The 18,615-nt window shown below is 44.7% G+C and overlaps 2 protein-coding genes across 2 annotated transcripts; both read right to left on the reverse strand.

Annotated features, from left to right (window-relative positions):
- Positions 1–7,493: 7,493 nt before the first annotated feature.
- On the reverse strand, positions 7,494–8,432 carry LOC128832913 (olfactory receptor 52E2-like). Its single transcript, XM_054020623.1, has one exon. The coding sequence runs from the start codon at positions 8,430–8,432 to the stop codon at positions 7,494–7,496; it is 939 nt and encodes a 312-aa protein (XP_053876598.1).
- Positions 8,433–17,427: 8,995 nt separating this feature from the next.
- On the reverse strand, positions 17,428–18,384 carry LOC128832921 (olfactory receptor 52P1-like). The gene has a single exon (XM_054020636.1). The coding sequence runs from the start codon at positions 18,382–18,384 to the stop codon at positions 17,428–17,430; it is 957 nt and encodes a 318-aa protein (XP_053876611.1).
- Positions 18,385–18,615: the final 231 nt, after the last annotated feature.

The following is an 18,615-nucleotide window of genomic DNA, read 5'->3' on the forward strand; positions in this document are numbered from 1 at the left end:
GCTTGCGTGCCGCCTTCGTCTCGCATGCCATAGGTTGCCTACCCCGAACTAAACTGAAGTATTGTAAATTCAAAACTGATAAAAATAGAATGTTTTCTTCCCTCACTGCCTAAATAGATTGAGGAACTCCTTGCCACAAGATGTATTTGAGGCCATGAGCTAAGCAAGAATGAGGAAGGGTTTGGACATGTACATGGATAGTGAGATTTTACACCTTCAGCCTCTCCCAACAAACCACAGTGCTCCCTGCTTCTCTGTATAGATCTCCCTACCTACCCCCACAACCCTCAGCACTGCCTGCTTCTCCATCTATACCCTTCTCCCCACCTCCATAACACTCATTACTGACCACCTAACTGATTAACAGTGGTGATTATAAAACAGAAGGTTACATCTATAACCTATTGTTTACCCAGGACTGTATGGTCAAGTTGATGCTAGAAAACTGTATAAAAGGCCCTTGGGTCCTGATGCTGTTTATTTCAGACCTAACTCAGATTTCATGCAGGGGAAGCCTAAGCCACAAGGACTGAGACCCCAGTGCTGACTGTACTGCCCTGAAATATAAACTTTGGACTCTAACCTATGGACTATTTCTCAAAGAACTCTTTGCAACTGCAAAGCTCACCGTCTCTACTATGTATCTGAACTTCAAGATTTGAATTTATGTCTGTATATATATTGATCTTTTAACAATACACTCTGTATTTTCTTTTAATACATTTTGATTTACTTACTAACAATTGGCGGTAAGCATGTATTTGTTTAGACTGCAGAAGAGGAGAATGAGGGGGATTTGAGAGCAATGGTCTCAAGTTGTAGTGGGGGAAGTCTAGATTGGATATTAGGAAACACTATTTTACTATTAAAGAATAAATTGACACAAATCGGACATCAGGAATGGTAACATACAAAAGACAGTAAGTGAACACTTCAATCTCCCTGGTCATTCTATTACAGATTTAAAAGTCACTATCATTGAATAAAAAAACTTCAGAAACAGACTTCAAAGAGAAACAGCAGAACTAAAATTCATTTGCAAATCCAACACCATTAATCTGGGGTTGAATAGGGACTGGGAGTGCCTGGCTCACTACGGAAGCAGTTTTTCCTCTCCTGGAATTGACACCTCCTCATCTATTATTGGGAGTGGACTACATCCACCCTGATTGAATTGGCCCTATCAACACTGGTTCTCCACTTGTGAAGTAACTCCCTGCTCTCCATGTGTCAGTATATAATGCCTGCATCTCTAACTTTTACTCTATGCATCTGAAGAAGTGAGGTTTTTACTCACGAAAGCTTATGCCCAAATAAATCTGTTAGTCTTTAAGGTGCAACCAGACTCCTTGTTGTTTTTGTAGATACAGACTAACAAGGCTACTTGACACTATTTCACTAGGAGGGTTATCTAGGGAGGTGGTGGAATCTCCATCCTGTTTTAAGTTTTAAGGCCTGGCTTGACAAAGTCGTGGCTGGGATGATTTATTTGGAAATTGGTCCTGCTTTGAGCAGGGAGTTGGACTAGATGACCTCCTGAGGTCTCTTCCAACCCTCATCTTCTATGAACCTCTAAGGATTTCAGCAACTCTCCTGTCAGCTCCTCTTTGGTTCAAATGAGCTCACCCAATCTTTAGCAATGACAGCACAACTACAGTTGAACTCACTGGAGGTTCATGGCCGGTGTGAAACAGGACATTCATTTACGTCCTTACTTGAGGATTTAGGGTGAACTTTGGTCCTTGGTGGGAGTTCTGCCATTGAACTCAATGGTCCAAATATTTCATCCCTAGTACTTAATTTCAGGGCAAAAGGAAATATTAACATTTAGATTAAGATTGGGTCAAATAAGATCAATGTCTATATGTCTCTTTGAAGTCTGTGATGATAGTTTGCCTAATGGATAATTTGCCCTTTGTTGATCTGCGTAACTGATTACCAGTGGTGATTATAAAACAGAAGGTTACATCTAAAGCCTATTGTTTACCCAGGACTGTATGGTCAAGTGGATGCTAGAAAACTGTAGAAAAGGCCCTTGGGTCCTGATGCTGTTTATCTGAGATCTAATTGAGATTTCATGCAGGGGAAGCCTAAGCCACAAGGACTGAGACCCCAGTTCTGACTGTACTGCCCTGAAATATAAACTTTGGACTCTAACCTATGGACTATTTCTCAAAGAAATCTTTGCAACTGCAAAGCTCACCATCTCTACTATGTATCTGAACTTCAAGAATTTAATTCACGTCTGTATATATATTGAACTTTTAACCATACACTTTTTTCTTTTAATACATTTTAGTTTAGTTACTAACAATTGGCGGTAAGCATGTATTTGGATAAGATTTGGAAAACTCAGGAACCTGGGAGGTAATGTATCCAATCCTTTGGGATTGGTAGAACGTTTTCTTTTATATGATGGAATGAGATTTTTCAGTAATCTTTATCACATTTGACTTGTGTGCCTAGATGGTGGCCTGAGGTGTGGTTATTTTAATGGAACTGTGTTGCTGGCTTTTGAGTAACCAGTGAGGTATAATAGAAGCTGTTTTGTGCTGGGTTTGTAAATCTAAGTATTGGAATATCCACCAGCTTGCTGGAGGATTGCCTGCTGCATTCTTTGCAATTCACCATAACTGAGTGACCTAACATGGCCCCCAATGGGACCCTGGTCACACCATGAACGTCCTTTCCACTAGGTTATCAACATAGAGGAGTGGGATGAGAGGGGCTTTAGGAATTCTCCTACGACTGGCCACTGTGATAGCAAGAGAGAGCCTGGAGCAGTGCAAGATCTGAGCCCTGGTGCAAGATTTGAGGACTGAACCAGAGGCGGTGAACCAAAGTCAGGCCATGTATTAAAGCAGATGCTCACAAGTGCACTGTTCATCACATGAAACTGGCAGAGTTGTTGCTAGTGTACTTGAGTGTGGGTAGGAGTTGTTGTGGGGAAAGAACAATGGTTCAAGGGAGAACACAAGATTTGTTTGTGGGTAAACTGATGATTTAAAGGAGTATACCAAAGTTGTTTTGATATTTACATTAATACATTCCAGCTAGTGCAGATCCATCCTGTGACGTGCTATACCTTGGGGAAACACCCTGTAACCCCCATAATGACAATGACAGGCGAGGTAACCAATACCTGGGTAGCTGCTGTTGAACAGAAATCACCAGCCATTGTCCAGTAAGAAAGTTACAATTTAATGACTCACCTGCATGCAGCTACACCAGGGGAATTGATCAGCCTGTCCTGGAGACTGAGCAAGGCCCCCAGACATGCCTGGACTTCTTCTCTGTATAAAACAGAACTAAGTGGCTACATGCCGGAAGTTTCTCTTGCTCCCAACTTTGCTGCAAGCAACAAGGACACTGAGGAGAAGACTGAAAACACCAACTAAGGGGACTGACCCAGATTTCAAGGTTGAAACCAGTATACTATGGATTGCAATATCCAATGGGTACTGCAGGGATCTTTAGCTTAGGTACGAGGAGCATTGTTGCAGAGTGAATGGGGAAGCCAAAAACACCCATGAGGGGGAGAGAAAGAGAGAGAAGTAATCAGTTAACCATGAAAGTTATTTATTGCCAGCTAATGGGGGATCCAAACAAAGAAAACAATTATAGTATTATATATTTTTTCGATTGAATTACAAAAGTCAAGGTCAGAAGGCTAAAGAGAGAGAGAGAGACGGGTTCTCACCACTCCATGAAGCTTGATTTCATCGGGGTTCCCAGATGTTCCCAGGTGGTGGTTGGTGGTGGCTGAGGGGCCAGAGGGCTGGGCCCCCAGCACCATCAGTCAGGAAAAGGTAAAATCGCAATGAAACTGGTGTAGATTTTGGATCCAGGCATCAGAACACTTACTTGAGTGTGGGTAGGAGTTGTCGTAGGGAAAGAACAATGGTTCAAGGGAGAACACTCGATTTGTTTGTGGGTAAACTGATGATTTAAGGGAGTATACCAAAGTTGTTTTGATCAGGCTAGACAATAAGAACTGATCATTCCTGGTGATGGGTGGTGGTCCTTTGAGGAAGCTTACAATGCAGTTACTCAGCTTCAGTATTTTGGATACTAAGAGAGGATTTTTTACTACAGTTATTCTGACAATTACTGAACTGGCTGTGTGCAGGCATGGTTCATTAACATCTGGAGCAGAGATTTCCCATCATTCAATGCTTCAGTGCTTTCCTGGTCCCAAGTTTAGTGCAATTCTTGCCTTGGAATCTCTGTTCTCCATTCTGTATGCTAATGGAGATGCCTCCCTGTCCCATCCTTGATGCAAATGAAGCTAGGGGAGTTTCCTTAATCCTGACACCCTTGTCCGGAGGGGCTTAGATGTGTCTCCCACCTCCTTTTCATTTCTCTTTGTAAGTTTTTCTTCTGATCAGTTTTGGTTCGATAAGAGGCTGGGGGGGCGGGGGTGTCCTTCATGAGTCAGAAAGGCTGTATATGGCACGCTGGTTCCCCAAGAACACAGAGCTGATAGGTAACAACTAGGCCTTCTACCCATGCAATTCCAAAGAGACAATCCTGGTCAGACCAACATGTCCTCCAATTCTTGTCCATCTAGCTGTTGATTCCTGTTCTGATGGTTCTAAGTATTTTTCCAGAACACAACAAGATTGTTTTTTTGCACAAATAATTCTAATAGTTCTGGACCTTAAGTTCTTGCTTCAGTTACTAAGTCACAGCTCAGATATTTATAATAAGCATGCGTCATTCATACCAGGCCTCAACAACCCATAAGATATTACATGGATAAATAAATCACAATATATATTAATACATGTGTATATTTCAACACCAGTAAGGGGGTTTTGATTTCGAATTTGATTGTCATTTAATAGCTTTGTTGCTAATGTGGAAGAACTCCTGCTGGAGCGTGTAGCTTAAAAAAAAATCAAATCTGTACTAGGTGCCTAATGATGTATAGACCAATATGTTAATGAAAAACTATTTGTTTCAGGAAATTGATTGGGCCACTTTTAGGTCACTTTTTAAGGGACTTTGGATTATTATTGCAATTGAAATCTGGCAACCCCAGCCCGACCCAGAGGGGCCAGAGAAGCAGCCAAAAAGCCAGAGCCCATCCAGAGGCAGAGCAGCAGAACCAAGCCAGAAGAGTCAGGGCTGGGCTGGAGGCGGAGCAGCGGTGCTGAGGCAGAGCTGGGGAGCTGCAGCTGGAGCAAAACAGAACCGGGAGCTGGGGAAGCACGAACGAGATACAGAGCCAGAGCCACTGTAGTGGATGCCGGCCGTGCCACAAGTAACACGGCGGCCAAGAATTATCTTCAGGTGGGGATAGCAAGCTGGGGCCGTGGCAGAGGGCCCACGGCTGGGAGAAATCCCCATAGAGGAGGGCCTTGGAGGCTGGACTCAGAGGGCGGGATGTGAACCTGATGGGAGGGTAGATGCTGGGGAGAAGGGTCCTGTCACCTTGAGCCTGGGTGTGTGTGACCACAGCAGGTATCTGACACCAGGTATCTGCACAGTGCAGCCAGGGCCTGGGCAGGAGGCCTGAGATGTATCAAGAGCAGACTATGAAGTTTTCTGACATCCCAGAGACAGCTCTTTGTGGTGTGCCTATCCCCACAGACCGTTTTCCTTCATCTTTTCCATTTTTCCTACTGTTTTTCTTACAGTTACTGTTTAATATATAGTATGTGGTTTGAACATCATGCAGTGATCAGCAGGTCAGGGAAGTGGCTGGTGCTGAAAGAGAACCCAGAGGGAGGCCATCCTATCCTCCGTACTAAGTGTTCACCATGAGACTGGGGGTCAAACCCAGCACAGGCCTTTGACATGTGCAATCTGGGCGACTGCAAAGGGGATATAATGAAGCGGGTGTGATTTGATACAGCCCATGTCACCCGACCTGCTGACCGAGAGCCAGTTGGTTTTACGGAGGCAGACAGGCAGCCACCCAGGCGAGAGGAGACACACATATAATCCACCATCCTAGGGTGGTGCCTCTCTTGAGAAAGGTGCTGCCTAAGAAAGAGAGTCATCTCTGAAGGCAAAGCTCCACTTACCTCAATCCATATCAGTAGGTCCCTGGATATAGTGTACCTCAACTTTCTCACCCTGGAACCATCCCGGGGGAAACTGAGAATGTCCTTTTAATCACAGAGCACTTCACTTGCTATGCTCAGGCATAGCCTACTCATGACCAGTGGGCATCTACTGTGGCCAAGGTGATGTGGAAACAGTTTATCTGCCATTATGGCATCCCTGAGAGGATACATACGGACCAGGGGAGACATTTTGAAATTAATCTCCTGGTCCAGCTTTGCAAACTTTTGAGGACTTCAAAGAGGAGAACCAAGCCCTATCACCCCCAAAGGAATGGAACTACTGAGCGGTTTAACTCAGCACTCATGGATATGCTGGGAACCCTGCATCCGGAACAAAAGGAGAACTGGAAGGATGGCTTATTGCTTCTTCTTTTCCTTTGTTGTTTAGTCACAGTGGAAGAATATCCACAAGATCCTGCGAGTGGCAACCAACTGCTACAGAGGGACAAGAGAACCTACAGACTCTGGTGGCAAGTCCCTTCTTCCCAGCATCCGCCCTCCCATTGGGTTCGTGTCCCCCCTCCCAGTCTGACCTTCAAGTGCCTCAGATCAGGTGACGTCTCCTGCACGGAGACTGCACCTTACTCTCCGCCGTTGTACATCACACTTAGCTGCTGTGTTACATGTGGCACGGCTGGCATCCACTCTCCTGGCTATGTCCCCACAACACCCCACAGTATCCCAGTCCTGCCTCACCATTGTCACAGCTGGTTTGTGCTGCCCCATCTCCTGGCTCTGGTCGGCTCCAGATCCACGACTCTGCCTCAGCACTGTTGCTCGGCCTCTGGCCCAGCCTGAGGTGCTGAGGACGCATTAAGAGCCCAAATTCACTTAAAAACTAACTTAAAAGTAGCCCAATCTACTTCCGGAAATATGTTTTCATTCACGCATTGGCCTATACATCAAATAACAAATGAAAGCTTTAATTAGATACCTAGTACAGATTTTATATTTAAAAAAAAATAAAACCTACAAGTCCTGTCAGGAGTTTTTCCACATTAACAACACACCTATAAGGTGACAATCAAATTCAAAATCAAAACACCAGTGCAGATACTTGTATCCTCATTGAGGGTTGCAGGTGTTTCACACAAAAAATGACAAATGGTGGCATGAAATATAGCCCCAAATTTGCCCCAAACTTATATACTGAAAAAACAGCAATAACATTATCATATTAATTCTTTGTAATTGCATTCCATGATGCTAGTCAATGTCCACATTTTGCACTGAATTAGTTTGTTACTGTTAGTCTTTGGTTTATCCTCCAGGCTTCCTGAAGTATTGGACGTAGAGAAAACAGGTAAATTTCTCCACAATACTAAGCTCAGCCAAACTCAAACAGAGGACCCTTGATTAAGAAGGAGATGTACTTTGTCCTTCTTGTCACACAGGTTTAAAGGCAGTGACCCATGGCAATCACTTTCTGCAGATGTATTTGCCCACTTTGTCACGAAGCTCTTTGGATTTGACCCCATAAATGATTGGGTTGAGCATGGGCGGGATGAGGAGATAGAGGTCAGCCAAGATGATGTGAATGTGGGGAGCGATGCCCTGACTGATCCAGTTTGTCAGGTTGGAAAAGAAGCTGGGAGTATAATACGTCAGCATCACACAGATGTGGGCGGTGCAGGTGTTGAGGGCTTTCTGGTGGGCTTTCTTGGAGGAGAGTCTGAGAACAGCCTTGATGATCAGACCATAGGAGAGGGCAATGAGCGTCAGGTCTGACATGTTGACTACAAAGAATAGCACCAAGCCGTATACCCTGTTCACTGTAATGTCCCCACATGACATCTTCACCACAGCACTGTACTCGCATTGAGTGTGGGGGACAATGTGATTCGCACAGAATGGCTGCCAGCTCAGGAGCAGGACCAGGGGAAGAATGAAGAGAACAGCTCTTATCAAACCCACAAACCCTAGTTTAGCTATTCGTGTGTTATTGAGGATGATGGTGTATCTCAGAGGCTTACAAATGGCAACATAACGATCAAAGGCCATTGTCACAAGAATGGCGGAGTGCATAAGAGAAACAGTGTGAAGGAAAAACATCTGGGTGAGGCAGCCACCCATAGTAATACCTTTCAAATTGAACCAAAATATACACAGTGCATTTGGCACGACGAAGGTAGGTGTGGCAATGTCTGTGAGCGCCAGCATGCAGAGCAGCAAGTACATTGGATTGTGGAGAGTCCGCTCTTTGCCTACAACAAACAAAATTGTGAAATTTCCCAACAGACCAATAATGTAGAACATAGAGAAAGGAATGGAAATCAGGATATGGGCAGCTTCCAGGCCGGGGATGCCCATTAGGATGAATGTTGAAGGGTGGGAGGGGGTGATGTTGAAAACTGCCATGAGGTGGTCAATGCATCGATTGGGCTCAGAAATGCTCCAGGTGCCTGTAAAGAGAGAGAAGCCCAGCGAAGGGGATTACACACTTTATAGAAAATGGTATGATAAATATCTTATAGTTATCAACAATCTAGAACTGGAGGTGATCAGTGAAATGGCAACATTTACAAGTGGCACCAGATTATTTAGCTCAGAGTCAAGTCCACAGAAGTCCTCTAAGGGAACTGAACAATCCAAGTGAATGGGGAGCAAGATGGCAGATGAATTTTGATGTCAATAAAAAGATGAAACTCTTAAACCACTTTACAAGGTTCTGATTTAACTATATGAACTCAGGACAAGGATGTGTATGCCCATTGGAGGAAAAAGCTGAAACTCCTAAAACACTTTACAAGGTAACTGACGTAACTTTATGAACTAAGAGCAAGGACCTGGGTGTCATGGTACACAGCTCTGTGAAACCCTGCTCACAGAGCAAGCCCAGACAGAAACTTAACAAAACATTGGGATCCAGCAGGAGTGGGATGGGAAATCATATGGAAAATACAATGCCATGAGATCAGTCATTCAATGTTTCACCCTAGTAGTGGGCACCCTTCTCACACAGGATATTGAAGAACTAGAGTGGTTAAGTCCAGGGCAAGGAGAATGATCAAGGGCGTGGGGAAACTCTCATGGAGAAAGAGGTTGAAAAGACTGGGATTGTTACGCTACAGAGGAGATGAATAAGAGGATATATGAAAAAATACTCACAGGTAGAGTAGATGGAGAATATATTCTCCCTGTCTCATGACACAAGATCAGAGGACATTCAACTAAACTGAAATGTTGTAAATTCCAAACTGATAAAAATAGAATGTTTTCTTCCCTCAATGCCAAAATAGACTGAGGATCTCCTTGCCACAAGATGTATTTGGTCCCTGAGCTAAGCAAGAATGAGGAAGGGTTTGGACATGTTCATGGATAGTGAGACTTTACACCTTCAGCCTCTCCAAACAAACCACAGTGCTGCCTGCTTCTCTGTATAAATCTCCCTACCTACCCCCACAACCCTCAGCACTGCCTGCTTGTCCATCTATACCCTACTCCCCACCCCCATAACACTCAGTCCTGCCCACCCGACTATATACCCCAGTCCCTGCCAGAAAACCTCCAGTGCTGGCTGCTTGTCAATGTATGTTCCCCACGCCAAAACTTCCAGCCCTGCCACTCAGTGATGCACCTCAGCCAGGACCATAATCAGGTGCCAGATCCCACAGTGACAACTCATAGAAATACCTCTTCAGACTAGGCTAAACTCAGTGTCCGCCTGCACCCGGGAAAAGGAGCCTATTCAGTGAAGGGACCTATTCCAGTGAAGGGAACCCCAGCAGCAGCTCAGGCTGTGCAGGGAAGGAGGGGCAGACGCAGCAGGAGGGAGAGAGGACACGGAAACTAAAAGGAGTCAGCGTGAGTAACTCTTCCTCAAAATGACACAAAGCTTTAACATATTGCAGCCCGCTAGAAACCCAGACACCCCTTCCTGAGGCTGCTTTTCCATATTGGTAATTGCTGACGTTCCCACAAGACTGTAGTGGGGCTGATCATGGGTAGAGGGATAGTCCAGATGGGGGATTGGTCAGAGACAATCTGCTATAGTGTGATCCACATTGCGTTACAGTCTGAGACACCCCCTATCCCAGGGCGCGTCATTACGTCTCTTTGCTCTGTGCATTAGGCAGGATGCCCATTCCCTATTTTGTCCAGGGTCAGGACTCTGTGCCACTATCTTGTTCCTACTGCACGCCCCACCCCCGCCCCCGCCCCCACCAACACACATAAACATTGTGCATCCCTGAACTTTCCACAGTGGGATTTCCAACACCACCTGGTTTCCTCTAAGCCAGAAACATGCTTTTATTTTTTACTGACTTTTGATGCTTCTCATCCTCTCTAGACCCAGAGATCCAGGTCCACAGAGAAAGCAGACCCTCCCTTCCTCCATCAAAACAATGTTATCCTAATTGTTCATTTACAAAAACGATTAGGGGACCAGGGGATCTAACTTATGAGGAGATGCTAAAGGAATTGGGCTTGTTTACACTGCAGAAGAAGAGAATGAGGGGGGATTTGAGAGCAAGGGTGTTAAGGTGCAGTGGGGAAAGTCTAGATTGGATATTAGGAAACATTATTTCACTAGGAGGGTTATCTAGGGAGGTGGTGGAATCTCCATCCTTAGAGAATGAAGGCCTGGCTTGACAAAGCCTTGGCTGCGATGATTTAGTTGGGGGATTGGTCCTGCTTTGAGCAGGGGGTTGGACTAGATGACTTCCTGAGGTCTCTTCCATCCCTCATCTTCTATGATTCTACAAACCTTTAAGGATTTCAGCAACTCTCCTGTCAGCTCCTCTTTGGTTCAAATGAGCTCACCCAATCTTTAGCAATGACAGCACAACTACAGTTGAACTCACTGGAGGTTCATGGCCGGTGTGAATCAGGGCATTCATTTAAGTCCTTACTTGAGGATTTAGGGTGACATTTGGTCCGTGGTGGGAGTTCTGCCATTGAACTCAATGATCCAATATTTCATACCTAGTATTTAATTTCGGCTCCCCAGCTGTGACAATCACTCCCAGCTTCACATCCTGCTACAGAGAGCACTATTCTCTACGCTGATGAAAAAATCTGAAGGAAACCTCCAATTTTTGTGATGTTCTGAGACAAGGCATTAAAGATGGGGATTCCAAAACAAACTGAGGCCCTGATTTTGCTTCAGGGAGGTGAGTGCAAATCTGGAGTGACCCACCGATGGCAGAATGGGAGAGCAGAATCTTTCCACTCTATGAAATCCTGTGTATCCCCTTCTTCTTGTGAAAAATCTCGTAACACAGATACCCACTGCAGGGGCCGTGGCTGCACTTCTTAAGACGCCAGTGAAGTTGCTGAATTGGAATGCTTGAGTGAACCAGAGGAAAAACCACATAGACCAAAAAAAGGAAGCTACTGAGACAGATAGAAGGACACGGTAAGAGACAAGGAATTGATGTGAAAAACAAATATTTGTCTCAACTATATCTAATCAATTTTTAGTTCCAATTATTCCAGGGAAATCCCTTGGTGTTTCTGACAATATGAAGCAGTTCAAGTTGTTTGTGCTGATGAATTCCTGCCCATGTGGTTCTTGGCATGACCTCTGGAACCCTCCCTGAGCCCTCAGCACTAACTTTATTGCAGAAACAGGCCACTCACCGAAATCCCACACTGCAGAGAGAGGGAATCTCCTTACTGCGACAGGAAGGCAGATACTTGAGAATCAGTGTATGAGTCTCACATGTCTGACACTTGCTGTGCTTTACAGGGACCTTTATGATTCTCCTGTAGAGTCCCTGAGGACTCTCATGTTGGCCAGGAATCCCAGACAATTCCCTCTGCACCATGAACAATGGGAAGAGCAGAAAATAGACTCTGGAGAGCTTCAGCCTGTGAGCCTCAGGAATAAGAATTGATTTGCTGTTAAGAGCGGCTCAAATTGTCAGGGCAAAAGGGAATATTAACATTTAGATGAATCTTGGATGAAATAAGATCAATGTCTATATGTCTCTTTGAAGTTTGTGATGATAGTTTGCCTAATGGATAAATTGCCCTTTGTTGATCTGAGTAACTGATTACCAATGGTGTTTATAAAACAGAAGGTTACATCTAAAACCTATTGTTTACCCAGGACTGTATGGTCAAGTGGATGCTAGAAAACTGTATAAAAGGCCCTTGGGTCCTGATGCTGTTTATCTCATATCTAATTGAGATTTCATGCAGGGGAAGCCTAAGCCACAAGGACTGAGACCCCAGTTCTGACTGTACTGCCTTGAAATATAAACTTTGGACTCTAACCTACGGACTATTTCTCAAAGAACTCTTTGCAACTGCAAAGCTCACCATCTCTACTATGTATCTGAACTTCAAGAATTGAATTCAAATCTGTATATATTTTGATCTTTTAACCATACACTCTTTTTTCTTTTAATACATTTTAGTTTAATTACTAACAATTGGCAGTAAGCATATTTTTGGGTAAGATTTGGAAAACTCAATAACCTGGGAGGTAATGTCTCCAATCCTTTGGGATTGGTAGAACCTTTTCTTTTATATGATGGAATGACATTTTCAGTAATCCTTATCACATTTGACTTGTGTGTCTAGATGGGGTCTGAGGTGTGGTTATTTTAATGGAACTGTGTTGCTGGCTTCTGAGTAACCAGTGAGGTATAATAGAAGCTGTTTTGTGCTGGGTTTGTAAATCGAAGTATTGAAATATCCACCAGCTTGCTGGAGGATTGCCTGCTGCATTCTTTGCAGTTCACCATAATGGAGTGACCTAAGATGGCCCCCAATGAGACCCTGGTCACACCATGAACGTCCTTTCCACTAGGTTATCAACGTGGAGGAGTGGAATGAGAGGGGCTTTATGTATTCTCCTAGGACTGGCCACTGTGATAACAAGAGAGATGCTGGAGCAGTGCAAGATCTGAGCCCTGGTGCAAGATTTGAGGACTGAATCAGAGGCGGTGAACCAAAGTCAGGCCATGTATTAAAGCAGATGCTCACAAGTCCACTTTTCATCACATGAAACTGGCAGAGTGGTTGCTAGTGTACTAGCAACTAGATATTTACGTTAATATATTCCAGCTAGTGCAGATCCATCCTGTGACGTGCTATACCTCGGGGAAACACCCTGTAACCCCCATAGTCCTCATTTGTATATAATTGTGATATTACATGTAAAGCAGGCCATCTGAGGTATCTGGGGAAAGGTTACGATCTGCTGAACATCATTGTTCTATCTAAATGGGTATCATCAATACATATGAAATTATAAGAATGGAATTGTGTGGTTTTCTCTAAAACATTCTGTGGGTTTGGGAGGCACCCAGATACTGGCTCTACAGAGACAATGACAGGCGAGGTAACCAATACCTGGGTAGCTGATGTTGAGCAGAAATCACCAGCCATTGTCCAGCAAGAAAGTCACAATTTAATGACTCACCTGCATGCAGCTAGACCAGGGGAATTGATCAGCCTGTCCTGGAGACTCAGCAAGGCACCGAGACATGCCTGGACTTGTTCTCTGTATAAAACAGAACTAAGTGGCTATGTGCCGGGCATTTCTCCTTCCCCCAACTTTGCTGCAAGCAACAAGAACACCTAGGAGAAGACTGAAAACACCAACTATGCGGACTGACCCAGATTTCAAGGTTGAAACCAGTATACTATGTATTGCAATAACCAATGGGTTGGGAATAATGCTTAATCTAGATGTTGCCCAGTCTAATACGTTTGAGAGCTTACACTTCATGCTTATATTTTATTTCTTTTGGTAACTAACTCTTACTTTTTGGCTATCACTTAATATCACTTAAAAGCCATAATTTGTAGTCAGTAAATTTGTTTTACCGTTCATCTTTACCAGTGAGTTTCTGTGAAGTGTGTGGCAAATCTACCCAAGTTTCACAAGGGGTGGAGTAGATCCACTTTTAATTGATGAAGTGGTGAACCAATTAATAAACCTGCATTGACCATCTTGAGCAGTGCAAGACCCTATATTCCTGAAGTCTAGTGCTGGGAGCTAGGCGGGGAGCGGGGAGGTAATTGGCTGTGGTGCCTTTCTCTGTGTAATTCATGAGTTTCTCTGGGACCATTCATGTAATCTAGCTGGGTGTGGGGGTCTCCACGTGTGGCTGTGCTGAGTGATAAGAGCACCCTGAGGCAGGGCCGGCTCCAGTCAGCAGCGAAGGAAGCAGGTGCTTGGGGCAGCCAATGGAAAGGGGCAACACATTCGGGTCTTCGGCGGCAATTTGGCGGCGGGTCCCTCAGTCCCTCTCGGAGGGAAGGACTGGCCACCGAATTTCCATCAGATAGAAGCGGCACAGTAGAGCAGCCTCCGAAGTGCCACCGATGGCATTTTTTCCCCCTCCTCCTCGCCGCTTGGGGTGGCAAAAAAGCTGGAGCCGGCCCTGCCTTGAGGGGTTGCTGCTGGTCAGTAGCAAGGCTTTGTGAGAGACAGCCCAGGCTGGAGAGAGTTAAGGGTGCACAGTCCCAGGTTGCACCCCAGGGATCCTGTAACAAATCTTACTTTTGTACAAGATAAGATGGTTTGACAACAGAATGGATAGAAATGGTTTGTCTAGGAGGGGAAAGCAGATCCTCCTGCTGGTGACTGAGCCCGCTGGCACTCATCTATTAGGGTACCTGAAACCATGGAGGGAGGGCACAATGGCTTTGCTTTGAGGGCAATAAACTTGGTGGAGTGCCTTTGTCACCAAACCGTACCTGTGGTCTTTCTTAATGAGTAACATCGAGGTCTGCTGAACGAGCGGGCTGCCTTGTCTGCTAATACTGATGACACTGGAGCTCCAAGGACAGAAACACTGAGCAGCCCGAACAGCATTACCAAGGCAACAACATTCCAGGCTTCGGCACTTAACAACAGCCAGCTGACACTCTGGGGAATGGGTACAACAGTCAATGACTTGCTCCAGACAGTAGAGTCATTCTCATATGGGCTAAAAATGTGGCCACTGCCTCAGTTGCTGGGTTTCAATTACTACCCCATTCACCAAAGCAATTTCCTCATAGACATGGCTAAGGATAAGATTATGTCATGGAGATCCCAGAATCCGTGACTTTCAGAGACTTCCATGACATTGTCCACTTTAGACCTGGAGTGTCAGAGCCAGAGCTGTCAGCCACTACATACTTAGAAAGTATGGTCAATGTGTGCAGTAAAGGACAAAGACCTTTTGAATGACTCTGGCCCCAAACTCCCCACTGTAGCTCAGCCCTGGCTCCCCACTGGCACAGCTGGTCTGTGCTGACCCACCTGCCTGTTCTGGTCTGCTCCAGCTGCAGCCCCCCAGCTGTGTCTCAGCACTGCTGCTCTGCCTCCAGCCCAGATCCACCTTCTGGGCTGCTTCTCTGGCCCTTGTGTTTCTTACTCCTGCTGCTCTGCCTCCAGTTCAGCTTGAGGTGCTACTCAAGTTTGCCAGATTTCTACTGCATGAATAGCCCATAATCACTTAAAACTTAACCTAAAAGTAGCCCCATCTATTTCTTGAAACAAAGGGGTTTTTTTTATTCACACATCAAATACCAAATGAAAGGTTTCTTTACATACCTACTACAGATTTGATTTTTTTTAAAAGGTACAAGTCCCAGCAGGAGTTCGTCCACATTAGCAACAAAGCTATGAGACGACAAAGAAATTCAAAATCAAAACCACAATACTGGTACTTGTATCCTGATTCAAGGTTAGCAGGGGTTTCAAACAAAAAACAGCAAATACCGGTGTCAAAAAAGTCCCAAAGTAGTCCAAAATGTATGTAGTGTAAAAACAACAATAGCATTATTATATTATTTATTTCTATTTGCATTCAATGACAGTAGTGAATGTTCATATTTTGAGTTGAATTAGTTTGTTACTGTTAGTCTCTAAAAGGCAACATTTCATCCTGGCTGTCTTTGTCACAAGTAGAATGCTTCTGCTGCTGGTCATACATATCAGCAGTGACCAGTGCAATCATTTCTTTCATTGCTGCAAACTGTTCACAATAGATTTTGCGTTGCTGCATGTATGTCCCAACATAAAGAATGTTCTCGAAAACTTCCTCTTGCATCTTGTTGAGCTGTTTACTTTTTATCAAGTTCATCCAAATAACATCCAACTGCAGCATTGCTAAAAGGTAGCGACACCAATGAAAGAGCAGACAAGCCAAGTTTGCTAAAGTCTTTGTCCTTAGCAGCATCCGTGTGTTCAAGGAATTCAGCCCAAAACTGCTAAACTTTGTTGTCCTGAGTATGAGGCCTCTGAACCATAGGCAAAACTCTCCACTGCTGCTTCAGCTCTCCAAAGTCTCCACAAAACAATGGCAAAAATGAAATATCAACCATTCTAGGTCGAGAAGGTCTTAGTACTGCAAACGATTCAATCACCTGGATTTTTGGTGGCAATCTCCGTTTAATCCGTTTCACACACTCCCAGATGAAATCTCAAGACCTACTTTTGACATCTTTGACAACGGGAATGGTTAGTGTGTATTTTGAAAATTCCAGCTGACAGCATCTCCTAAATCAACTATGCAAAGTAGTAAGTTATTGGATCCCCAGGTGATGTCATAGTTTCTAGAATCCCCAGCAGGGGTAATGTAACTATTTCACTCCAGGCGTTCTCCGGAATAAATCAGTGGGAACCCAGCAATTCTGTCTGATCAGGAATCAAATGCAAATAATCATGCAATCGTCTAACTGTGCAGTTTATTAGATTTAAGCATACACAGACATAAGCAAAAGGTTTAGAACATCCTGGCTATTTGACCTAACATCTGGAATGGTGTTGAATAATTAACAGCAGGTTCGCAGTGGCCAGTTGCACCTGCTGGGGAGAAACAGTGTCAGGAAAAAGTCTCTCAAGATAACTTCAGAGGACTGCTCTAAAGTACACTGTGTTAGCTAATCTTTAATGACTTCTACAAAACACATGGGATCATCACTTTTCCTAATTTTCGATAAACTTCTACTATAAGAGGTGTCTAGACTCAAGGTGTTCATGCATTTACCTTCTTTCATTCAGCATTGTAGCTGATTTCTTTGTCTTTGGCTATCTGAAAGTGTAGCTTCTGTTCTTCAAACTGATCAAGAACACTTTTTCACACAAGGACTAATGGAAAGACACCTTGCATCAGAAAGCTACAGTGTCTTCTGGTGATCTGGAAGTCACAGACAGGATGAGTGACAGGTTTTGGGGGGGATCAGGGCTAATGGGTGATGCTGAAAGTGCTCAGGTGATGGTGAGAGAGAGGGAAATCAGCAATCAATAGATCAGTGCTTGATGACGGAGTGATAAGACATTAGATGAGAGGAACTTCTCAGACTGTGAAATTCCACAATGCTGAGTTCAGCCAAACTAGGAGAGAGCACCCATGATTAACAAAGAGATATCCTTCCCCCATCTTGTCACGCAGGTTTAAAGTCAGTGGCGTACCGGCAAGCATATTCTGGAGGAGTATTTGCCCACTTTGTCACGAAGCTCTTTGGTTTTGACCCCATAAATGATAGGGTTGAGCATGGGGGGGATGAGGAAGAAGAGGTTGGCCAAGATAATGTGACTGTGGGGAGCAAAGCCTTGACTGAACCGGTGTGTCAGACTGGAGAAGAGGAAGGGAGTATAAAATGTAAGCATCACACACACGTGGGCTGTGCAGGTATTGAGGGCTTTCTGGTGGGCTTTCTTGGAGGAGATTCTGAGGACAGCCCTGATAATCAGACCATAGGACAGGGCAATGAGTGTCAGGTCTAACCCGATGACTACAAAGGCCATCACCAAGCCATACGTCCTGTTTACTGTGATGTTCCCACACGACATCTTCACCACAGCTATGTGCTCGCAGTACGTATGGGGGATAATGCGGTTTGCACAGAATGGCTGCCTGATCAGGAGCAGGGGCAGAGGTAGAATGATGAGAACAGCTCTTATCAAACCCACTAGCCCTAGCTTAGCTATTCGTTCATTGGTGAGGATGGTGGCGTATCTCAGAGGACTACATATGGCAACGTAACGATCGAAGGCCATTGTCACGAGCACGGCTGAATGCATTACAGAAACTGCATGAAGGAAGAACATCTGGGTGAGGCAGCCGCCCACAGTAATGCCTTTCAAATTGAACCAAAATATACACAGTGCCTTCGGTATGACAGAGGTAGACGTGCTGATGTCTGTGAGCGCCAGCATGCAGAGCAGCAGGTACATCGGCTTGTGCAGGGTCTGTTCTTTTCCTACAACAAACAGAACCATGACATTTCCTAACAGGCCGATAGTGTAGAACGTGGAGAAAGGGATGGAAATCCAGACATGGGCAGGTTCCAGGCCAGGGATTCCTGTAAGGATGAATGTTGAAGGGTCAGAGGGGGTCATATTGAAAGCTGCCATGAGATGTTCAATGCATTGATCGGGCTCGGAAAAACTTAAAGTGCCTGTGAAGGAAGAGAAGCACAACAAGGGGGATTACAGAGTTTAGAACAAATAGCACAGTCAATATTTTATAGTTATTACAAATCCAGAAAAGGGGTGAACAATGACGTGGCAACATCTGCAGATGGCACCAGATTACTTAGGTCACAGCTAAGTGCAGAGAAGTCCTCAGAGGGAGCTAACAAAGCC

Source organism: Malaclemys terrapin, chromosome 1 (genome assembly GCF_027887155.1).
Source record: "Malaclemys terrapin pileata isolate rMalTer1 chromosome 1, rMalTer1.hap1, whole genome shotgun sequence".
Lineage (NCBI taxonomy): Eukaryota > Metazoa > Chordata > Testudines > Emydidae > Malaclemys > Malaclemys terrapin.